Consider the following 25,264-nt stretch of genomic DNA (forward strand, 5'->3'; position numbering starts at 1 on the left):
TCCTGATGTCTTATTCCCAAGGGATTTTAGGTTGAAGCAGGAGATTGATGACAGATTGGTTGCAGCAATGTGGGAGGTGCAGCAGCTTTTAGTGGTGGTGGGGAATAAAAAACCTAAGCCAAGATGGAAAGGCTCTCGTTTTTTTTTTTTTTTTTTATCTTTCACCTATTTTTGTGAGATGTGTATCATGAGTGAAACAAGGCTACAAGCAGCTGAAATGAGCTCAGCCTTATAGAGACGGTGTGAGGAGTACCAGAGCAGAGCTGCTGTTCCTCAAATTAAAAAGGAGTCGGTCCAGATGGTTTGGTCATCCGATCGGGATGCTTCCCGGCCGTCTTCCTTGGAGGTTTGTCCTGCTGTACAGGAGGCCACAGCGAACACTCACCACCTGCCGGAGAGACCATCACTTCCCACTCTAGCCTGGGAATGTCTTGAGGCCAGAATACATTCTGCGCTCCTCAAAGAGATCAATCAAGATGAACGCAATAGAGTTTTGGTGTCGGTAAATCGTCCCGGTTGTCAAAAATATGGTTGAAACTTTTGATTTTCAAAAGATTTGCAATGCTTTGCCAATGACATAGCATTATAATAATCTTATAATCTTATTGGGAGGTTATTACAAAATGTTCTTATTAAATGTAACAGTCTCTGTTAGATTATTGGTTGCTGGAAGGTCGAAGGGCTGAATTTGGAAGTTGGCGTTCAAAGAAAAAACACATTTTCCTTTAGTAAGCAGGGTAAATTGCTGCTCACGCCCACTTTAAGCGATTGCATAAAGGTCTGCCTCCTCAGAAGACAGATGTGAAGTAAAACATATTTCAAAACTGTGTTACTACGCATGAACGACAAGACGGCAGTCCGCCAACAATGTTGAGGGGCCAAAAGCTGATGGCTACGCAGCAGAAACGTAGTGATTGTCATTTCCCTCAGAGGTAACCTGAACCAGGCTGGAGGACAGCCGCTACATTTCATTTCCTTGTGTTTCTCCCTGCAGAGAGGGACTTCACCAGTCTATGTGAGAAGCAGCCCATCGGTCGGCTGCTGTTCCGTCAGTACTGTGACACCCGGCCAGAGCTGAAGCGCTGCATCGACTTCATGGACGCTGTGGTAAGAGCAGAGTTTGGTAGCATGTATTTGCATTTACTCGGTTATTATTTTTACCACACTGTACTTTTGTACTTTTTAATATGGAGTTTGGCTTCTCTTTAGTGAAATTTCTGGATACTCTATGCACCGTGAATGAAGAACAAGCTAGTTTTGAGCAGAAATTCACCAGACACAGACAAACATCTTAACTTTTATATTGAAACAAACAGATGTGGAAAAATGTTTCTATTGCTTGATTTTATTATTTTGTAATTATGCTGTTTGTATAAATTATTTCCATTTTGTTCTTTAAAATTCCCACATAACTTTGTTTTGGTCTGTCTGACTTAAATTTTGACCAAATACTTTAACAATTTCCCTTCGCGGCCTTTGACAATCCCACAGCTGTCCCAGATGCTCTCTTGCTTGTCGTGTTTTTCCCTCACATCGTCCATCTGTCAGCTGGGTCTTGGCCTACATCGGGCCGTGCAGAACGAGAAATGGGAGCGGTAAACCGGCGCTCTGCCTGCATGGGTGGGTGATTAGTGACTTTGGTTGTTAAAGAGCAGACCCCTCCTCTTCCTCTCTGCACTCCTCCATGAGGTCAGTCCCACGTCAGAGGCAGTTCCCCTGGGTGAGCAAGCAAACACAGGCCCGAGCTTGTGTCTAGGCCCCTGGTGGTATGCAAGAAAGGAAACACAGGGGGTGAGGGGGGTCGTGCCTGTTTAATGAGGACCTATGTTAGGGGTTTTCACGGTGTGCAGGCACACTGCAAAAACACAAAAAATCTCACCAAGTGTATTTGGTCTAGTTTTGAATGCAAATATTGTAAAATAAGACTAAAAACTAACTAGTAACTTTTCAATTTCAAGAAATAGTATGATATGAAATGGAAAAAGTTCTAGTGCCAGATTTTTTCCAACTTATAGAAAAAAAAGAAAAAAAAAGTCTTGTTCCATTGGCAGACTAGTACTTTTCATCAATATTAAGGAATTACTTACTTTAACCAAGCTCTTATGTGTTGCTGAACAATTTGCTTTGTCTCATTTCAAGTGTAGTATCGTTACACTAGAAACTAGACCAAAAATACTTGGTAAGACTTTTCATTGCAAGCACTAAAAATGCACCTATTTGAATAAATCTCTAGCGTTATGTGTGTTCTGCCGTTTCCCCTCCGGAGTGTCACGTTGCTGTGATGCATATTTGCAGCGCTCGGTCCTCTTCCTCTCTGCAGAGCTTGTTTTCAAACAAAACAGGCGGCTGGAGGTGGTCAAACTCCCAGACCGTTTCCCCACGTACGGCCATATTTGACCAGAGGCGCAGCCCGTCATTCTGTCGGGCAACAATTGTAACAAATGAAGCGTGAAGATGAATAAAGTTGTCGTTTCGCAGAGTTCCTTTCATTACTTTCTCCTTTTCTCTTCTTATCCCGTTATTTTTTTTTTCTGGATTCAGGGCCTCCCATTCTGCCCGTCTCTCTCTCTCCCCTTATTTGGAGAAGTATTAAAGATGGCTGAACGAGCGTGGCTTAGCATGGCGTTGCTGCTCACGTGTCTGTTTCTCCTCCGACAGGCCATGTACCAGCTAGCTCCCGACGAGAAGAGGAGGGACTGTGGACTGAATGTATTAGACACATACTTTAATAACGGGGTAAGACGCATGAACATGTTTACTCTGATTCAGAACCAGTTGACGCGGTTTTACATCTTAAACTTCCAGCGAGGCGTTGTAAGAGTCAGTGTTAAGTAATTTATATCTGAAAATGCAGGTTTGCCCTGATGGCTTCACGTTGTACAGATGCAAAACATTTCCCCCCCCATTTGTGAGGATCAGCAGATAATGAAATTACTGTGCTGTGAGAAACACAACTTTGTGTTCTTGCAATTGTCACTGCAGTGATTTCCACCAAACTAAGCTTTCCAGTAATGTGTTTGGTCACTCTGATGGATTTCACTGTCCTTTATGGCTACAGCTAATTTCAGATTACTTAGGAGAGAGTGCTAGGGATGATTTAGTGTAATCCATATCCAAAGTGAACTTTGGTGGGACTAAATTATCTTTGTCATTCTCTGTTGATCAAATTGTGCCCAGGATTTCTACACAATCTGGAAAACAATGATGTCTGATTTCAGTATTTCCCTGATCTGTATTACAGAGTGAAAAAGACAAACAGACAATGACATTTTTTTTATTTATATTTATATTGTCCTTCATTCATTCTTTTTGACCGTCCTTCTTTCTTTACTTCCTCTCTTCCTTCCTCATTTCCTCTCTTCCTTCCTCGTGTTCCTTCTTCTGCTCTTTTGTTTTCCTTCTTTACTCTCTGTTCTTACTCTTTCTTTTTCTCTTTTGCTTTCTTTTTCTGACTTTCTGTCTTTCTTTCTCTTTCTCCCCTTCTTGTTCACTTCTGTTCTGTCCACAGAGGCTCACAGGCAACTTGTATTTTATTTTAAACATGACTGAAAACTTTGATAATTTTAGAGTGGAAAATGTTTATGTATCATCAATACATTACTGGTGTAAAGTATTTTAAAACCCACTTTATTTTCAAGTGAATCCTCCCCCCCCCCCGTCTCATCTTGTGTTTCTTTGTCTCCTTCCAGTCGGCAGCCCATCTACCCGACATTCCCCAGGACGTTATCGCTCGGTGCCGGGAGAGGCTGGAGCAGAGTCCATGCAAGGAGCTCTTCAACGACTGCACCAAGTAAGTCTTGAAACTCAGCCCTCGTCCTCCAGCTGCGATTGGACTTGCGCGCAGGAACAAAACGTGTATAGATCGCTCGCGACTTACCTCTGCCATCGATTGTTGCCGTCAGTGTACAGAGCCAGCGGCTCCATTGGGGACGGTTTGTGTTCTCGCGGCACCTTCTCGTCTTTGGTAATGGCGGGACAGCTGACACCTGGGGTTATGCAACACTCGTAAACACGCACGCACGCACAAACGCAGCACTGGGCAGGGAAAGCATCCGGACGGCTGGCATGGAAACAACAGTCACCTCAGTCTTCCTCGTACGCGCAGGTTGACAAACACGCACGCCGGTGCAGGTGTTTGTGCTTCCTCCGCTGAGAGCCAGAGGAAGCAAACAGACTGGCTCTTTTTTACTGCACTCATGTACACACACACACACTATTACTTGTATACTGCTGTCTAACTTTGTTTTACCTCAATAAGTGCTGCCGGAAAAACCATGACCTTCATGGTACGTTGCATCATGTACGTGGTAGTAACACATGATGTCAAGGTCATCAGTAATTCATATATAACGTTTTGTTCTCTGATAAATGCAGTTAAAGCTGAAAACTGAGAACAATTAAGTTACAGGTGATGTATGTTCCAGGTGTATCACTGGTTTGCTTGAATAAATTAGCAGAAATTTGGCACAGTAACTGGTGGGCTTGATATTATCATATAACCTTTGAAAAAAATCTTCCTTTTGCATTAGCTGGCACATTATTTTACAATCTACATGCAGGTGGACTAGATTTACTAATATGTGAATTCTGGAGGATTTTTGGTTTACAAAATAAAACATGAAGCATAAATCCATTTTCTTCTTCATCGGTAATTCTGTTTTTCTCATATAGGTTGCTATTTCTTAAGCATTCAGTAGATTGATTTCAGCTCCCAGTATGCCGGAATAATATCATGGCTGCTGAAATGGACCTTTTGTATCATAATTTTTTGGTATTGTGGCAATATTGTAAAAACATTTTTTACTTGTGAATATAACAGTCATGTAAATGACAAAAAAATAAATAAATTGCTGGACGATAAATTGTTCCAGACGGCATACTAATGCAAGAACACATCCTCAAAGATTAATAAACTTTAAATTCGGATGAACATTTAACACTGGAATAGGAAGAGATTTTAAATATCCAAAATAAACAAACAAAACAACAGAAACAACAATTAAATTAATTATGAAGTGTCTGCAAACAATATTTTCCTTAAAAAATTGCCAGTTGAGAGCAAAACACCAGATTGAAAAGGTTTAACATCCAGTTTTTGGTGGAAAGAGAGAAAAAAAAGAGAAAAAAACGATAAATCAGGCAAATAGAAAATATTGAGCTTGTTTTAATTTATCATGCGGTTAACTGAGTTATTGTTTATTGCGACAGGCCTCGTCATGTTGTATAATCAGGGCTATCTTTCCTCCATCCAGAATTGTTACAGGTCCAGTATAAAGAAAAGGGAAGTTAAAATCTCTGCTGAGTCCACACATCCTGGACACAAACTGTTTAGAGCTTTACCTAACGTCAGTACAGCAGTTCATTTCTTGTTTGTTTGCTTTTTTTTGTCATGTCGTATAATGAATGGACAGTCGTGATCATTTAATCGTGGTGAATAAGTCCTGATTTTACTCTTTCTGGTTGTCTGCTGATACGGTTTCTAAGCACCGGCTCCAAAGTCAACTGAAGCACTGCTGATGGATTTATCTTTCTGAATGTCTTCACGGCTGGTTGGAAACGAGGCTCATATAAACCACACAGGTTGATGAAAATCAGACTGGGAATACTGGGATCCAACTCTGACCTCTTTCCGTACCATCCGGTGTTTCTGTTGACGATTTAACCACAGATGATCTGCTCCAATGTGTGTTTTCGAGACACTTCAGCGTCTCGGTGGTTCTAGAGAGCGAGCGCTCATTAGAGCAGCTAACCTTGTACACCTCAAATATGTTGTTGATATTTTCTCGCCAGCAGACTGTTTTATTTCTTCCAACCTGTTTCCTGGAAACATGTTTCATGTTTGTGTAAGGATTTAGTGGCTGTATTGTGACTCGAGGGACATTTCCATATTTTACACCCTCTTAGGTTGTCCACTTTTGAATGAATCACCTGGCAGGTACAAAAGTCTTGGCTCACCCTACTTTGCTTGCGAGTAGATTTTCTTGAGATCTTTTAAAGGGACTTCAGCAAAGTTTCTCAAACAATCTTCTTTTGTCCAGGACTGGGCAGAAAATGAGTGGAAAAAGAAGAAAATATTAAATTGTGGAATAAAGACAATTTAAGAGAAAAGCAGAAAAGTTTGACTCCTCAAGTTTCCATTTCTCCACGATCATTCTGCTTTTAGATTCCCTCCGTGTTTTTAAATGAAGTGCCGTGCCTCAGCTGTAGGAAACGTGACTTCTGGCAGAACATTTGCTCGCTCCTGCATATTCCTTCCTGTCCTGTCCAACATAGTGTTATGTCATAGCCTGAGCATAGTGTCACCCTTCAGTGCAGTTTTCCCTCATCCTCTCATTTCTCTTCTCTCTCCGTTTGCGCCACATAGACCATGATCCAGCGCAGCTTGGTCATGGCGTGGCTCTTTAAGCTTTAAACCAGGAAGATTTGAAGAGGAAAGATATTAATCGGAGGGATTGTGTTCCTGAAATCCTGTTGACAGCTTGTATGTATATTACTCTCATACACAGAGAATCTGTGCTGCACAGAGACATAGCATATGTTTCTTTCTATCTCAGCAGGGGGGCTTTCCTTGTGGAAACTCTGAAGGGTTTTGGTCAAAGCAGCGAGCGCTGACCACAGGCAGCTTTACTTGCCTTGCTTAGTGTTAAAGTATTTTCAAATTATGGTTGGGGAAAAAATTTTTGAACCCAACATCAGCATCACGTCATCATTTTGGATATAGAGGTCGGACATTTGCTCTGACTTTAGCTTCTGTCTGTGAGTAGCGAGTTAAAAAAAAGAGCTTTTTTCTGTAACTCGCAGGTTTTGTGAACAGAGGAGTGTTACGGTTTTCTGTACCTGCAGAAATTTGCTTGATGTTGATGAGATGACAGCAGTTGATCAAACCACAGTTGTGGAAGATCTGAAGTTATTTCAAGATTTATTGTGAAATATTGTGGCAAAAACTTTAACAGAAATGTAAACGTGTAGCTTGAGTGTAAATTATATGGATGATTTATCTTATTAAATAATACATCATTTAGCAGAATAAACTGTATTTTGCTGTATTTAAGGTTTTGAGCAGGAAGGTTCTAGATTCAAATCCCACACAGCATTTCTTTGCCGAGACTTCATGTTCCCCAAAGCATACATGGGTTCTCGCCAGGTACTCCGGCTTCCTCCTGCAGTGCCAAAACAAACGTGTGAGGTTAATTTTCTTCCTTACTTAGACATGTGTGCTGATCCGTCCTCTCTCTCTGCTGTTGTAATGGACTGTCCACTTGTCCAGGTCATCTTATTTATCATGGTTAAAGCTTTTTGCATTTATTTTACTTATTTGTTACAAATATTCTGTATTTTACAGCTGGTCTTTGGATTGTATTAAGTAATATGTCATAAATACCATTGCATAGTTTGACAGTACTGAAATATTTCCCATCTTGTGACACTTTTATTTTACTTTATTTCTATTTTACTTAACTTTAGTTTTTTTTTAAGTTTTATTTAACTTATTTATTTCAAATTATTTTAGTTCAAATGATTGTGACGTAAGCCTGCCACAATAAGCAACAAGTCAATTAATCACATAATAAATTAAAATGAGCTTGTTAATTCCCATTTGCATGATTTTGTTTTTCTCATGTCTCTCTTTCTTAATGACAAATGGCTTCAGCCTGCAGCTCTCAACTGTCCCCGTTTTTGAAGGGTGGTTGTGTCTACAGAGACTTCAGCAAATGTGTGTGTTTTGTTTTAGTGTGGATGTTTAAAATGTTTTCCAGTTACAGTGTTAAGTGATTGTTAGAAATTAAAGTTTATTGGTCTGAGAGACGCTGTACTTGCAATATTATTCCATTACTGTTATATTACTCGAAAAATGATCTCAAAATAACAATATTATCGTATTCTGAGACAATTAATTGTCCAGTAAAATTTATCGTGACAGAGGAGTTACATTTTTAAAGCGTGCTTTGTCGTCCACAACCCAGATTTCTGCTCTAACCTGGAGCTGCCTTTATTCTGAAGCATCATAATGTTTTATCACTGTACAGCCTTGTCTGGGCAGCACAGCACAGCTTATTACTTACATATGAAGGGAGTGTTACAGAAGTCAAAGAAAAGAGCCAACTCATCTTCCCAGATTGTCAGTTTTCTGACATTTTCCCAAGAGGCAGTGCCACTTTACGTTTTAAGTGTGAAATCCACAAAGCATTTTCTAAATTTTTTTTCTTTGAGGTCTAGATTTTTGTTTGATGTGTTCAAATAACACAACCCACTTCCCCATTGACTTCGTAGTTACATTATATTTACTGTTCTGTGTAAAATCATATCCCGACCCAGTTCAAAGGCAGTTTGTATTTTTCACAGTGTTAAAACCTGGTTGTTGTTGTTTTTTTTGTTTGTTTTTTTTTATCTTTCCACTGAAAGTTGCTGTGAACAGTAACTCAGCCAGCAATGCACAAAATTACAGGGCTGCACAAACGTAAACACATGCTGGGGAGTAGATTGTGATTTAATGTTGCTCTGCAGCCTGGTGAGAAGTTCGTCTTATCAGAATAATCACAACCCCTCTTTCTGTTCTCCCTCCCCCCTCCAGAATAGTTCGCGATTATCTGAGCGGAGCTCCATTTTCCTCCTACCAGGAGTCCATGTACTTTTCTCGCTTCCTGCAGTGGAAATGGTTGGAAAGGTGGGTAGAGCCGGCAAACGCAAAGCATCCACTGTGATCTTGTTTATGGAGAACATTTAGACTGTACTGCTTTCTCTTGGTCTTAGAAAATGGCTGACACCAGAGCCTATTAGTCATATAAGTAGCAGCAGCAATGTTTGCTCTAATACATAAAGGTGGGGCTGCCAATCAGTCTGTCTCTGCGAGAGGTTAATAATTTATACTTTGCATAATGGTTGGAGGAAAAGAGCAGGATGGAAACAGCAGTCATCAGAGTGGATTAATAATAAATTAGACCATTAATCTGTCTGCTACATCACATGGTGTGTCAGAGTGACATCAGCTGGTATATTAAGCCCCTTTTCTCTCCTTTAACACTTTTCTCTCCCGTTTTTAACATCTTCTTCTTGTTTTTTTTTTAATTAATTAATTTATTTTTTTTGTTTGTTTTTGTTTTTTATCCCTGCAGGCAACCTGTAACCAAAAATACCTTCAGACATTACAGAGTACTAGGAAAAGGTGGATTTGGCGAGGTAAGATCAGGTTGATTGTTGTGTAACTGTGTAATATTTAATATTTAAATAGAAAGGCTCATGTTCAGATTCACATGAGCCCATTTTGCTCGCTTTCTCAGGTTTGTGCCTGCCAAGTACGTGCCACCGGTAAGATGTACGCCTGTAAAAAGCTGGAAAAGAAACGGGTGAAGAAGAGAAAAGGTGAAGCAATGGCACTAAACGAAAAACGCATATTAGAAAAAGTTAACAGTAGTTTTGTAGTAAGTACGACTTTTTTTCTTATTCAACCTTTCCCTGAATTGCATCTGTGTTGTATGCATGCATGCCTGGCGCTTGCGGCTGCAGGATCCTGCAAATGAAAACAAATGACGTGTTTGCAAATCCTTTAATCGTCACCTGCTAAAAGTTGGATGCAGCAAAACTGGAGTTCTGCTTGTTTGGCTTTAAGGAGAGAGATTTATTACAACAAAACCACAGAAATAATGTCTTGAATGATTTCAGGAACACGTAAACATTCGGACCACTTATGTTCCTCGAATTCATTAAATCAAAGTCATATTCAGTATTTTATGTAGAGGATGCAAACACCTAAAATTTGGGTTTATTTGCAGCATGCCGTCAGCCTCAAATGTTTTAGTATTTCCTTGAAACTGATTGAACATTTATTCTTGCCAACAAATTGTCATGGTTTTATGCTATCGTCTGCAAGTCAGACTGCGTTGCAGATAAACACACACTTAAAACCAAATGCATTCTCAGTGTCTGACATGAAATGAGTCGGTTGGGATTGATAAAATTATTTCTATTTTCTAAATTCCAGAATATTGACTGCATTCTTTAGATTTGTATTTTATTTCAATTTGTTCATCTGTTCAAACATTTCCATACAAGCGTAAGCAGCATGTCCTGCCATCATTCCACCCAGGAAGGGCCCAGAGATAAAGCTGTCTTGGTTTGTATAAACCCCATAAAAACATCCAAACATCTTGGACTAGATTTAGCCAGAATCTTCCCGACAGCGTCGTCATCCATCGTGAAACGAGTCCTGTACCGGTTTTGGGCTGAAAGGCCACTCGGCGAGGAAGAAGCCGTTGCTCCACAAACAACAAAGAAAGCCAGATTACAGTTTACAAATGCACACAGGGACAAAGACCTTCAGTTTTGGAGACACGTCCGGTGGTCTGATGAGACTAAAGTAGAACCATGGGACATTATTCCCCTTGATTGGAAGAATAATGGGGAGGCTTACAAACCAGAGAACATCATTCCAACTGTAAAGTACAGTGTTGGCAGCATCATGATATGTGTGGACCGAACGTTTGACAAAATACATGGCCTCATGATGAAGGCACACTTTCTCAGCTAGGAAGTTGAAGCTTAGGCTTAAAACAGACAGTTATCATAAGCATAGTACCAAATTATTAACAAAGTAGCTTAAGGACAACAGAACCAATGTTTTATGGGGGCCATCACAAAGCCCTGATCTCAGGCGTTTGGAAAAATTTGGTCAGAGCTTAAGAAGTTTGTGTCTGTGAGGGAGAGAATGAGTAGACTAAGTTCATAGATCTATCAAATAATTAAGGGATGTGTGCATTCACCGAAAATTGAAATAATAAAACTTCTCTTTCTTTTATTCTGGCTCCTAGTAGATGCAGACATTTAACTGACCTAAAAACAGAAAACTTGTATTTTGATTACATGTCAGACAACAGAGAAGTGATGATCCTCTTCTCGTACAATGTGTGCAAATATTTGGTCTCGGCTGCATACTTTTTGGGGGGAGGAAAAGTCAAATGAAGTCCAGTTTCTGAATGCTCTCTTTTCTCTTGCTGTCCATAAGCTCTAGCTAACGCAAACGTTTTTACCCGTATCAGCCTTTTACTTGTTTTCTTCCCAATAAAACAATCAAAAAAGAAATGGAAATACCTAGTTTTATATAGTTACCCTGCTGTATGTTGATATCGACTCTCAAGCTCAACTGCACAACCAGGAATGTGTGTTTCTCTTTCCATTTGCTCCAGGTGTTTACACAAACATACATCACTGCAGGAGAAGAACGTGTACTTTTGCTACGATTTACTTCTGTTAAATAAATCAGTGAATGTTGGAAGTTTGACATATTTATAATTCTTTTAAATCTCAGACGAGCTGGATGGACAGACCATTCTGAGATAATATAGAGCACAAAAAATGTAGTCTAATATTGATCTTTATTGTCCACCAACTAATAAATTAGCTTGTTCAACCAACATTGATTGGACATAAAAATCACTGTAAAAACAAAAATAAAACTTGATTTGGATTGCAGCATCGCTTTTCAAAAGGCGATGCTGCATGTCCTGCAGAACTCATGCTCACAATAGCCTAAGCAATAGCTATGTGTGTGTATGTGTGTGGTTATTGACTTCATTGCTGTGGATTACATAATGTTGTGTTGTATTGCCCATGTGGTCTTATGACTCGGACTGCTAGACGGCCTTTTTCAGATTTGTTCTCGATAATGATCACATATAATTTTGGTGTAAAGATTTGCACTTCATTAGGAATGTAGTGGAACAAAGATCAGAGCTTTGACATCTGCAGCAACTTCACTGCCAGACACAAAATCTTACCAAATATTTATGGTCTAGTTTCTTGTGCAAATATCTTAGTTTTGTCTTACAAGTAGCTCTCCACTGGCAGATTACCCCAACAAGTAGTTTTTTCTTCAATATTAATGAATTATTGATTTAAAACAAGCTCCTATCTATTGCTGAAACGTTACTTGTAAATTAGTTTTGTCTTATTTCAAGCATACTAAAATATTTGCGCCACAAACTAGACCAAGAGCACTTGGTAAGATTTTGTGCTTTCACAATGTTGGAGTCCTTTTTTCACAACAATCCAACAAGAATTGCATTTGAAAAAGGATTCTGATACGGATTTAGATTGCTGTGTGGAAATCACTTTGACCGTCCCCTGTGGTTACGCGTACAGGCTGTCGCAGAACGACGGTATTGATGTTTCGCTCGGCAGCGCTGTGCCTCGAAGCCTCTTCGTTCTCTCCACTTGTAGCCAACGGCTGTGTTGAGGTTGTGCAGAGTGTTGGATTAGTCGATTTCTGATGCAGCATGAGTTATGTTGTGCGCCCTTGATTTGAGTGAGTCATGGTAGAGGCATGCTCATTCTCACACACACACACACACACACACACACACACACACACACACACACACACACACACACACACACACACACACACACACACACACACTCGCACACAGAGGTTGGAGTGGGTATGTTGCTGAACATCAGACTTGCAGCTTCAGTCACCTGGGATTGGCACATGTTTTTTTTACGCGTGTGTGTGTGTGTGCGCGCGCGCGTGTGTGTGCATATGTGTGTGTTGGTTCTGGGTGCTGCAGGCAGAACTGATGACTCTTGATGTGCCTCTCTACCTACAAGAGCAGTACAGTTGCCTGGAAACGCTGACCAAACAGCAGCAGCGAGGAGAAGAGTCAAGTGCTCTCTCCAAGTCCTCGTTCCTCTCTCTCAGTATTGTTCTTTACCTTTTTGTGATTGGTGCATACTATTAGTCAATGCATACCATTAGCCTGCTGCGTGTTTTACACAATGAGCTTTCAGTGTGGGAGGATACATGGGAATTTGAGCCACAGGGGTGATTCTGCTCTGATGTGTGTAGCAGGGGAAGTGAGGTAGCGCTACCGCACTGTGGTGCAGTTTGTTTCCCATCTTTTTGACTTGCGCTTTACTCTAATATCCCTATCAGTGTTGATGCAAGCACAAAATAGACGGCAGTATAAAGGAAAGTAGCAGTAGTAAGTTTTGCTTGGATTTAATCGGTAAAACTATTTTTTGTGCTTGTGCATTTCAAAGGTGGTTCAGTAAGTACTGCAGATATAGATTTTTCTTTTTTATATGTACATATGTAATTTGATGAATTTTTATTATTTAAAACAATTGTATTTTAAGGCTGCAAGGTAGAGTAGTTGATAGCGTTGTTGCCTTATGTTTGAACCCCTGCAAGAACTAATAGGTGTAGATCAGGGTTGTCCAAAGTTGGTCCTCGAGGGCCGGCATCCTACATGTTTTAGTTCTCTCCCTGGTTTAGCACACCTGGATCAAATGATGACTCATTAGAGGCCTAACAGGAACACTGACGAGCTGAAAAGATTGTTACTACCACCAGGGAGAGAACTAAAATGTGTAGGATGCCAGCCCTTGAGGACCGACTTTGGACACCCTTGGTGTAGATGATGAATGGATGAATTTTGTTCATTTTGTCTAGTTTTAACTCTTTTTTTTTTTTGGTTGTTCAAATCCTTATCAGAATCCTTTAGTCTAAATTGAAAAATGCGAATAGAATAAAAATGACAATTGGCGGCTAAAAATCAAAAATCAGATTAGATTGTCTCCGTTTTTTGGGTCATTTAATGTTTTTATAGTGAAATTACACTACATCCTTGTGGTGGGCTTTTATTGCATTGTTTATTTATCATGAAAAATTTCTTATCACAGTAAGTATTTTTGATTTATTGTTGCCTTGATACATTTCTATTAATCACGTCAAATACAAAACTAAACTTACAGTATCGTCAGAAATGATGTTTTTACTATTTGTTCCACAAAAGCATCAATAAATGTCAGTAAATTTAAAAATTAAATTAAGTTACGGTGTCCAGTTTTACTAAATCAGTTGACTTTTTTAAGTTTCCTTTTTCAAATGGGTATGTTTCTCAAAAGTAGTATTTGTGTTTGAGGTTTTATGAATGCCGAACCATGCAGTCACAGCCGTACAGTTGCCTAAAAGAGAAGCGATCATTTATTTTTATTGTTACAATTGTACCATAAAATAACACAATAAAATTCTATATGCTGGATGTTTGTTGCTCACTTGGCCCATAGGAACGTTTTCCTTCCCTCCTTGTATTTTCTCCCTCTACACGCTCCATAGCAGATGGGATCCCTCCTGATGGCAGCAACATTTTACACAACTGCACATGCACACACTGTACCCTGTGTGTCACTGACCCACAGCAGGGAAGTGAGGAGAAGGGGGGAGGCTTGTGGGAAAGAAGGAAAAAGGAGAGTGATTGATGATGGAGCGAGAGCAACAAGATGGATTTTCCATCTCTGGGATACGTCTTCTTTGGTTTTCACGTTGTGTACGTTCCTGACAATCCATTTGGGATAATTGATGAATATTTGGGGAGCATTATACAACTCTTATATTAGAGTTGTGCCCCCATCCTCTCATTTCTCTCTCTTTATCCAACTCCTCCCACCCGGTCTCTGATCTAGGTTCATTACCGCTTCTGTAAATGTATCTCTTTGTTTTTTTCCCTCCCTCCTCCAGGTTAGTCTAGCTTATGCCTATGAGACCAAGGACGCGCTGTGCCTGGTCTTGACCTTAATGAATGGTGGTGACTTAAAGTTCCACATCTACAACATGGGAAACTCTGGCTTTGACGAGCAAAGGGCCCTTTTCTACGCTGCTGAGATCTGCTGTGGCCTTGAGGATCTGCACCGCGAGAGGATAGTCTACAGGTGACGCTTTACTTGCTGAAGGTTTTCGGGGATATTCTGAGGATGCAATCTGTTGTTCCAGAGAAAATGTTTCTGAAGGACAATTTGATTTACGTACAGATTCTTAGAAGGCATAAAGCGCCTGTCAAAATCAGTGAGAAATGGGAGCATAAACACAGGTGCTCATAGAAGAAAAAGACGCCGCTAAATCTCCAGGCCTCAAGCAGCTATAACCGCAAAAACATGTTCATTGATCTCTGCGTGTGTCAGAGGAAACAGCTGTCTCTGTGGTTTCTGTTCGCACTGCTTCAGTTCAGGCTTGAGTCACTGATTTGAGGTCAATTTCAGATCTCTGGTTTTGACCTGCTGATTGCATCGGATGATTCTGATTCATTTTTAGGAGCCGTAACAAGCATCGTTGAAAATGTCTTTCCATTTTTCCTGCCGTGAGCTACGCTTATTATGTTTGGTGGGAGCTTAGGTGAAGTCGTGCTGCTGTGTAAGAGAGCAGTTACTGTAAAACAGAGTTTTATAAATTCAAAACAGGACAAAATGAGGTGGAGTTGACAGTTTAAGCATACGATTTGCAACCTTTACAATCCTAAGAGCTACATTTGGCCTTAGTCCAGCTAAATAAACTTCAGAGCCACAAATGTTACATGACTTTATATGAAAGAAAAAGACAGCCTATATTTTTTTGGCAAATTTTACTTCAGGAAATTTGATGTCATTTTCTTAGAAACACATTTTCTATCTGTTTTAGGTTCTAAAATCCAGAAAAACATAAAACATTAGCAAAGAAAACAAGAAGATGGGTACAGTTTTTTTATTTGGGATGTTGAAAATCATGAACAATGGAGAAAAGAGCTTATAGTTTCAAACATGACAAAAAAAATTGTAGTAGTAGTGTCATTCTGTCATGGAAAAAAAATCTAACTGGTAAAACCATTATTTGGTACTAAATTTCTAAACCTTAGTTGATTCATTTTAAGCCAGTTATTAAGAGCTATTGTGGAAGGTTTAAAGAGCTGCAGGTTGCAGACCCGCAGTTTAAGCTGTCGATAGCATCTTACAGTAGTAGTTAGCATGGCTGACAGTGTTAGCGTTGACATAAAAATCATGATTCCTTCCTGAAGAACGCCAACTCTCACCTTAACACACTCTTAAAGGTTGCCCACATTTCTAAATCCAGCAGAAGCCAGCATTAATATCAGTTTTAACCAAACCGGCACAAAAAGTGCTTAAAGTTGACGTCCTATATCAGATGGCTCCATTTCGTCCCTGAAGCGTCGGACCAGTCGTCACCTGTTGAAGTCTCGCTCTCTGTTGGAACAGCCTGGTTAAACAGCTAGCATGGCTCTGTTAAAATACAGCTAAAATTAATAAAAATTAATGAGTCGTTGTCCCTCAGTACCGACTACAACGCCACAGAGTGTTAGAGTTAGCAAGACCATGTAGCACTAAAATATGGTGAATAGAAAAAGATAGGATTTTTTAGTTTCTGACCAGCAGGTAAAGCAGAAAAAAATCGTCCATTTCTAATCCACCTCCACTTTCTCAGTGTACCTCTGAAAACACGGTTTTGAAATTGAATTATTTTCTGCTCAGCCCAGTCAGGCTGAAAATTGGTGTAATTTATTTGTGTTTTTCTAAAGATCTAACTATTATATGTTAGGCTAGATTATACAAAGTCTTCTTATTATTTTTTTTATATTGGCATGTTGGATTGAAAGAAGGTTTAAGGTAAGTTGTGAGATTATTTCTATTTAACGTGTAAAATAAATGTAATTTCAGAAAAAAAGTTGAGACCTCACCTTGCACAGCTTTGCATTAAACGTCAAATTTCCCAACATCTTAATTTGCTCCTCTGGTGAAGATCAAAACTGCATTTGAGAGCATTTATTCTTCACTTATGTTGTTATACTCTTACTCTTCTAAAATACTGTTTTTGAGACCAACTCTAATTTCAGAAGAAGCTCATAACTTGTTGTTTGTTGCAGAGACTTGAAGCCTGAAAACATCCTTCTGGATGACCGTGGTATGTCGCCTTTTTTTAGTTTTTACTACATCGATTTTTGGCTCAAAATGTGCTTCTTGTCCTTCATTTTTCATTTCACAAATTTGGTCTACAATGTCCAAATCAAACAAGCTGCACTGTATCGGCCTGTTTTCCTTGGCTGCAGAGGCACTGTTTTAAGTTTGCCTTACTCTCTCCTTGCACTCCTTCTTGCATTAACATTAATTTGCTCACATCCATCTTGAAGTAAAAGAATACCCACCTTTCTTTCGGCCGGTTTTTCCCTGAAATTATTTCATGCTTCGGTGTAACTCAAGCACATCCCCAGCTGTGTGTGCTTCTGCAGATGTTACTTGCAGGCGCCTGTTTTTGTTAAATTACTGGTATTCAGAACATTTCTGGTAAACAATCTGTCTTTTACTTTTGCTCAGGGCACATTCGGATCTCCGACTTGGGTCTCGCTGTTCAGATCCCTGAAGGGGAGACGATACGAGGGAGAGTGGGCACAGTTGGTTACATGGGTAAGAACTTCAACATGTTAATCCATCAGCTCCTTTCTTCCCATTTCGACTCTTTCTGTATACACTTTGCTATTTGACCTTTACTTAACCAGAAAATAACTCATAAAGATTAAGAAGTAGTAGCCTCGGTTCTCCGTCAGGCCGCTTTACGTCACGGTCCACCCGCTGCTTCTCGTCCCCTCCGCAGCTCCCGAGGTGATCCAGAACGAGAGCTACACCTTCAGCCCGGACTGGTGGGGTCTGGGCTGTCTGATCTTCGAGATGATCCAGGGCCAGTCGCCCTTCCGGAAACGCAAGGAGCGGGTCAAGCGGGAGGAGGTGGACAGACGGGTGCGCGAGGACCAAGAGGAGTACTCTGATAAGTTCTCAGAGGATGCGAAGGACATCTGCAGGCAGGTGAGGAGGAAGAGACTGAAGGGACAGATGTCTGTCTCTCTGTGAGATTAGGACAATGGTAAAGAACCTCATTGACACTTTGCAGCCTTAGCTGATATTAAATTATTCTTTTTTCTTGAGCTGTAAAACGTGTATCCTCTTCATAGGACATAGAAAAGTGTCTTCAGTCAGAGGCTTCTTCAAACTCACTGTAATACAGACCGCTACAGGAGATATTTTCATCCATCACCGTCCAGAGTAACTCTTTGAAGAATCTTGAATTAATGAGTTACAGCAGCATTTAATTTTCCTTCAGTAAAATATTTTTCAATTGAATTGAATGAAGCTTAGAAGGAAGGTAACTTGTGTTTTCTAAATCTTTTATGAGAAAAATAAAATAGTGTTTTCTGTTCAGGATTTGGAGCAAAGAAATGCAAACTTTTATCAGGAAAGATGAAAGCCATTCCTTGATGTAATTTCCGTATTCATGGAAAAGGAAAACTGATTCCTCTGTTTACTGTCACTTTATTGTGGAGGTTTTAGGCAGATATTTAATTGGAACCTAGAAAAGTACATTTTCTAAACTAAAGTATTTCTTATTTCTCTTCTAAAAATATTGCTCATTTATATATCATCTGGACTATAGTAGAGATGCACACGCTGCTGCAGCCTCTGAACGCAGCACAGAGATGGAAATCAAGAAAATGTATATAAATTACACATTCTCATTTATAACAGTACTGACCATTTGTAATTACTTCAAATAATTATTTTGTCTAACAAACTGTTACCTACCGTCTCTATTTCCCCTAGTGTTTCATATGGTCGTATTATTTCCCTTCACAATTTTGAAGAGCGAGCCACTGACTGTGTGTGTTTCTGAGAGCAGGGCATTTTATTTATTTTTTTAAACTTAGTGGAACATTTTGACCCACAGTTCAGCATTTTTAAAGTCTCCCCAGTGAGAAGAGGAGTCAGGGAGACTCGGGGAAGAAGGGGCTCTGCGAGAAAAGGGTAGAAGGTAAATATGGAAGAGGAGAGAGCGCAGCAGGAGAGGGAGGGACGTCGGTCTCCGAGACGCCAGAGGGGCGGCGACTTCTACCGCCAGAAATAGACGAGTGAGCCGAGTGGGTGACAAGATTTAAAATTGTCTAGGAAACTTTGTGCTATTTACGCAAAAGATGTAAAATGCAAGACAAGCTAGGTTTTATTAATATTAACTACACTCTCTCTTGCTGCATTAGTACTTTGCAGTAGTGGTTTGTGTTTTTAATGTTCATCTCTCCTAAAGGTCTTTGAGAAAAGTGAAAAATTTAATTTCTCTAGCCCTTTCTTTGTTGCCCTCCTCCCCAACAGGAAATCTACTAGCCGACACGTCATTTTTTGCCTGCCTCTCTTCAGTCGGACCTTTTGAAGGTTCAGATGTTTAAATCTGTTTTTCCTTCCCCCTGCTGGGTTTCAGCTCCTGGCCAAGGACCCCAAGGAGAGGCTGGGCTGTCGGGGTTGCGGGGCCACTGAGGTCAAGCAGCACCCCATCTTCAGAAACATCAACTTCAAACGGCTGGAGGCCAACATGCTGGACCCTCCCTTCATACCAGATGTAAGAGAGATGGACACACACGGCACATTGAGGCTCAGTCCGTCTGTATGCAGGAAATGCCATTGTCAGAAGGAAATGAGTTTATCATGGCAGCCAGTGGCTGTGGTGGAACCAGTGTGTGATTGTAGTTTAATTTCAGCTCAACAGCTCAGTTTATATGAAATAAACTGGACCAGTAGGTTTTTTTTAGTTATGAAAGTTAGATCATTTGAGAGACTTTGTCGATGGTCAAATCATATCGTCTTTGATTTGTTTTTGTTTGTTATGATCAAATGAAAAAATGTGACATTGTATCCAGCCTCTCTGAAGTGACGCTTTGTTAGAACCATTTTTTTAAGTATAGAGTCTTGCCACAGATGCTGAACTGTATTTAGGTCTGAACTTTGACTGGGCCATTCTAACATGATTATGATCTAAAACCAATCTATCGTAGTTCTGGCTGTGTGCAGGATTTAGAGCTGCAATGAATGATTATTCTGAGATTTAGCCGCATTATTGAATTAAAAAATGGCACATTATACTGATTTTTTTCTATTTAACCACTTAAGCTTATTTTATACAATATCTAATGAACGCTTGATCATTTGCAGCTAAAAAAGATACAAAATAAATTCTTTAATAAACTCTTTCTGCTTCACTTCATGTTGTAGCGCTGATCTGTTGATGATTTTTTCAATTTAAAGTTGGATATGAAAAGGTGTTTAATAACAAAATTTTACAGAATTTGAAACTTAAACTACGGCGGTGTAAGGGTTCTGGGTAGAAAATATTTACAAAGGTTTTTCATCTAAAATGCTTAATGTATATATTCTTTGCACGGTAAATCACACCTTGGAGAGTGTTTATCAGCATATGGACTTTTTTGATTACTCGGTGACTAAATTAGTTGATGATTATGTGGATAAGGGATTGATCATGATTAATCCGATTAATTGTTGAACCTCCAGCCAGTTCAAATTTCACATCCTTACTCGCGTTAGTCTCCCGTGGCTTTTGGCAAACTGCAAAGAGAACTTCTTATTCCTTTCCTTCAACAATTTTTCTAAATACTCAAGCGGCTGTAAGATTTAAAAGACTTGTTACAGATTTTGCATCACTTGTTCATTGTTCTTCTGTACCCCCCCACCCCCCTCGCCCACGTGTCTTACGTCCTTCATTTTGCTCCTGTCTGTCCCCCTCTCAGCCTCGAGCCGTGTACTGTAAAGACGTCCTGGACATCGAGCAGTTCTCCACTGTCAAAGGCGTGAACCTTGACCCCACGGATGATGACTTCTACTCAAAGTTTGTCACAGGCAGTGTCTCCATCCCGTGGCAGAACGAGGTACTGCAGCCTGAAATGACGTCATCCTAGAAGTCCCACAGCAATGACCTCACACAGGAATGTCTGATAGCTACAGAATAGAAAAAAAAAGTCTGTTTCCTGAGTGTTTGGTTGCCTTGGAGTAGAAGTAAGGTATTTAAAAATATGATGTGGGATTTGCCGATTTTGCTCGTAGATGATTGAGATGGAGTGCTTCAAAGAAATCAACATCTATGAGACCGACGGGATGCTGTGCCCAGACCTGGACATAAACCGGCCCAACCCTCCACCGAAGCGGGGCTTCTTCTACCGCCTGTTCAGAAGAGAGGCAAGTGCTAGCGCTCCGGCGACTGTCCGAGGGGGTGGGGGCTAAGGTACTTCCTGCTTTCCTGGCTTTCCTCTTTTGTTGTCCATCCCACAGGCCTTGTCCAAACTCAGAAAGGACATTACTTCACATGAAATCTGAAGGTTTTATTAATGCACCTTTGTGAGTTTGTTAGAATAAGGCCCGTCTCTTGTCTTTGTCCTTTTTCTGGGGTTGGCAGATTCACTACTTTTTATGTCCTCTCTGGAATTCGCTGTAAAACTGTCATTTTCATCTAGGAAGGCAGGACAGGAAACATTGCTTTAGGAAAACATAAATTTCAGTGTTTGTCGGTGCTATGCAGTCATACGCCAGGAGCAGTTTCACTTTTTGTCACATTTAAACTACAAACGTCATGTTGCTATGTGATTCTTCTCCTTTTTTATAAAGTGAAAGGATAGTTTTTGTCTTTATGTAGTTATTTATTTTCATATAAAAGCCACCATTTAGCCACCTTTCATGATTCACCTAAATATTGTATTGCATTTTCCCTTCACTTCACAATTATTTAATACTTTTTGTTGGTGCATTACATAAACTCGAAGCTAAAACACTAAAGTTTTTGGTTGTAACATTTGAAGAATTTTGCAAAACAAGCTTTTGTTTCTCCTGCTTTTCCAAACCAGTGGATCATCTCCTACTGCCTTCATTCTTTTTATTTTATTTTGTCTTTCAAATATGTAAAATATTTTCTTCTTTTACATTAATTGTCTTTAATTGGCTCAAGTTAGATTTTTTTTCATTTAAATATTTTCAGACTGTATAGTTTTTCCTTCTTAATTTTGCCGCAAAATCCCAACTAAACATTCTCATTCCATGTTTTTTGGATCTTGTGAAAACATTTTTTCATAAAAAAAAAAAAAATGTCACATTTTCTTATGTATTCAAATTTAGTGATGAAACTTGTTAGTCAATTTGCATGGTTGTTTGTCTTTTTTTTTTTTTTTACTGCTCCCAGGTCTGTCTGAAGAGCGGTTACAGTGACGACGAGACAGAAGGGCCCTCGCGACTTTAAACCACTCCGTCCCTCCGCCCGACACCCCTCCGCCGCAGAGCTTCTCCACAATCTCCAACCGAGCGCGAGAATCTTAGGAACTCAGTGAATGTCGACCTGTATTTATGAGCTGTATTAAAAGTGTATTATAGCTAAAGAAAAAAGTATGACTTTAAAGATTTTGTACATTTGTACTTGAATTTATGTCTAGATGTATATTTTCACTAAAGGTTGTATTGTACAAAAAGCCATAAAAGTACCACTTGAATGCATACATTACCTTATTTTTTTTTTTAATTATTATTATTTGTTATTATTTGGAATGAGTATGAATAATGTTCATTAGGCGGTTTCTTTCAAGAAGCACATTTTAGTTTCATTAGTCTTTTTACTTTTCACAATGTAGCATCAGGCCTTTTTTTCCCATTTTTTTTTATATGTGCTGTATGTTTGTCCTTAACTTGATCTTTGTTAGCACATTAGCTCCACTTTATACCAAACTAACTTTTAGTCGCAAAACGCCTGAAGTCGCAGGCGGATCTCAAACTAGACCCAAGGGATACAGTTGGAAGGTAATCCAGGTTTTCATCACTGTTAAAGCTGTGATGCTTGAACTTTTCCCGGGAGTGGAACAGCTGCAGCAGCGAGTCATTTTAAACCATGCGTACAATCCGTGCGACCGGATAGGATGAACCAGATGTGTGTGTCCGGAGACTAGTTTGCGGTGCGTGTTCCTAGTCATTTTTAAGATCACATGTATTTATTTTTGGGAATCTGTGCAGCAGCTCAGTATTAATAAAACACAGAGCAAACGTTGAAATCCGCAATCGATGTTGGAATTTCAAATAGATCTTCCCTAAGCTCCAGCAGGGTTCAAATCGTAAAATTTGCGATGCCTAACGGCGTTTCCAACAAGAACACACCTGCTAGTTGCATATCTGTTACAGTTTTTTGCTCCAAGTGATTATTTTATAGTGATTTATGCTTTCCCCCTTTTTAATTCAGCACTGCACTTTCTTTGGAATAGAAGAAAAAACTATTTGTTCTGCTGATAAGAGTTGCATAAGTCATCGCTTTTTGTGTTAGAGCGCAATACTTAAAAAAAATAATAAAATCACCACCTTCAGACTCAGTAAATCTCTGCATACATTCTTCCCTCAATCGCATGAAGCCTGATAGTAAAATATCCTGAAAAACCTTTCCATATTGTGATTTTTCCACTTTTAAATTTTTGGTGAGAAGGTTTTGAGACGTTGTGCGGTGCTTTTTTTTTTTCTTTCTGTTAAATTTTGATCTTATGTCTTCAGACTCTATTCCCCCAATATTTCACTGGCTTGTCCAAATGTTCAACAGAAAACTTTAGGCTGGCTTAAATGTGCTTTTTCCTCTGCGGAGTAGTGCGTGCTACCAAGTTACATTAATTATTGTTTTAATAGAAAAACAGCACCTGCCCATTCCAGGTCTTTCGGAAACGCTCTGTAAGTGGGCCTCGACTCTTGGACCACTTTCTGGTTATTCCTTTTGACTCCGCTGTCTGAAATCTTGTGGGATGCGCCTTGTCGTGACTAGTTTATAGTGAAAAGGTGTTGTTTCCACTACCGGGAAAAAAAACAAAACAAGTTGATGTATTGAGTACTTATTTACTACAATTGCGATCAGCAGTTTAAATATGATTTTTCTACATTTCTCTCTTTCTGTTGAAGAAGTGTTTTTTTCCATGTAAACCATCAGACAATTTCTTCCCCATACTTTTCCTCTTATGTTCATTTCTAGATTTTGCTGTAGAAGCAGATGCCGTTCAGCCCCGCCCCGTCGCATTCAACACCCGTTTTTAATGCTGTGAATACCCCCCACTTCAGCATGATGGCTGCACATTTGTGTATATTTCACCGTTCAATGACGCGGCTTTGCTCCACTTTGTGAATTAGACTTCATTAGCTCTACTTTTGTACAGTTCAGCAACTTTTAGAGAGAAATCCAATTCACACGAAAGCAGTCTGTAATTATTCATTGCAGTTTTTAAAAATGACATTTGAACTTGAACATCTCCCAGATACGTTCAGACTTTGAGGCTGCATACGTCTGATAAGATGTGCATTGAGTTCCCAGTCGATTAAACCAATGTGTTCTGAAATTTTTCTTCCCCCCCCACAGAAATCAGATGTGAACATTTAGTAGTTTCTCGCTTATTTGATTCCTGAATTTGTCTTTGTTGTCCTTTTTAAAAAAAAAAAAAAAAAAAGAAATCTATAATTTGCTTTGCTCTCAGGCAGACTTTGAAGCTGGTTTCATTCATGTAGATTTTAGCCTCAAAGCAAACTTGTAAATTCTGTATTTCTAACATGTAACTAAAGCTCCGAGGTGGAAACTTAACTGCGTCCCATCACCCATGCCTGTATCTTTGTTTGTAAGGTATTTCATATCAATCCACATAGGAGTGAAGATGCTCTATCAGATCCATTGCACTGTATGACATGTTTTGACACAATGACTTTGAGAAGTGTCTTTTAACTGTTCTGACAATGATACCAAAAGCAACCTTCTCCAGATTAAAACATTTTCCTTTTCTAGAAGAATTTACTCAAGAAAAAAAAACCCAACAGCCTTTCTTATAAATGTGCCAATTAACAATTTCGTTTCTGACATCCTGCCTTCGTATTTTTTTTAAATACCTCATTTACTTCCCATCCACTAAAATTTCTTCATATAGCCTACATATAAAAAAGAAAAAAACTTAAAAACTTAAATCAGCTCAACTGTTTTGAATGTCCGCACAAAGTGCATTGTAATGGCTGTTTAAAAAAAACAAAAAAAACAACAAAAAAAACATGTTTTATTACTCAAGCATGTATCAATTTGTAATACTTCAGGATCCTTGTGTATGTAAGTGATGACCTTCTTGTGCCAACATGTGTCGCTGGTTATCAGAGGAGGACTGTGAATGGCCGGGAGTGACCAGTGGAGCTGGCCTGTTGGATAACAAATGTTCCTGGTTTGTTCCTGCCTTTCTGTCGGAGCGTTGGTGGCGAGTCAAAACTGGGATGAGGCTCGCCAGCAAGCGCCTACAAAGTGGAATATCACTTGAATTAGTTTGTAGGTAATGCAACCTGTACAAATTCAGATCTTCTGTAGTTTTATTTCTGTAGTGGGGGGTGGAGGGGGGAAGAAACATGGAATATTATATTTACAGCAAAAGGAGGATGAACAAATGGATTTTTGGTATTCAAACAGGGAGTTGATTTTTCTTCTTTTTTTTTCCATGTTCAGTCTGTACAGTCATGTTATTCAACCACTGCAGTCATTGTTAATTCTTGTACAAGTTATATCACTGGTTGTTGTACCATATCTGACATTTGTAATTATGAAATAATACACTGCCATTTGTATTAAAAGAGGTGTCTTAACTTG

General features: G+C 39.5%; 1 protein-coding gene across 2 annotated transcripts in view; it reads left to right on the top strand.

Moving 5' to 3' along the window:
* Positions 1 to 25,264, top strand: part of grk4 (G protein-coupled receptor kinase 4) — a 56,431-nt gene extending 31,167 nt beyond the window's left edge. Inside the window, exons 3-16 of one of the 2 annotated variants that reach the window (XM_008408554.2) lie at positions 995 to 1,107; positions 2,659 to 2,736; positions 3,690 to 3,790; positions 8,573 to 8,665; positions 9,114 to 9,177; positions 9,279 to 9,419; positions 14,516 to 14,706; positions 16,686 to 16,723; positions 17,134 to 17,223; positions 17,411 to 17,619; positions 19,061 to 19,198; positions 20,382 to 20,519; positions 20,695 to 20,872; positions 21,821 to 25,264. In XM_008408554.2, the coding sequence (XP_008406776.1) occupies positions 995 to 1,107; positions 2,659 to 2,736; positions 3,690 to 3,790; positions 8,573 to 8,665; positions 9,114 to 9,177; positions 9,279 to 9,419; positions 14,516 to 14,706; positions 16,686 to 16,723; positions 17,134 to 17,223; positions 17,411 to 17,619; positions 19,061 to 19,198; positions 20,382 to 20,519; positions 20,695 to 20,871 (1,571 nt within the window). In that variant the 3' untranslated portion in view covers position 20,872; positions 21,821 to 25,264. The remainder of the gene's footprint in view (positions 1 to 994; positions 1,108 to 2,658; positions 2,737 to 3,689; positions 3,791 to 8,572; positions 8,666 to 9,113; positions 9,178 to 9,278; positions 9,420 to 14,515; positions 14,707 to 16,685; positions 16,724 to 17,133; positions 17,224 to 17,410; positions 17,620 to 19,060; positions 19,199 to 20,381; positions 20,520 to 20,694; positions 20,873 to 21,820) is intronic. The other variant, XM_008408546.2, reaches the window with a different exon arrangement.

Source organism: Poecilia reticulata, linkage group LG1 (assembly GCF_000633615.1).
Source record: "Poecilia reticulata strain Guanapo linkage group LG1, Guppy_female_1.0+MT, whole genome shotgun sequence".
In the NCBI taxonomy this organism is placed as follows: Eukaryota; Metazoa; Chordata; class Actinopteri; order Cyprinodontiformes; family Poeciliidae; genus Poecilia; species Poecilia reticulata.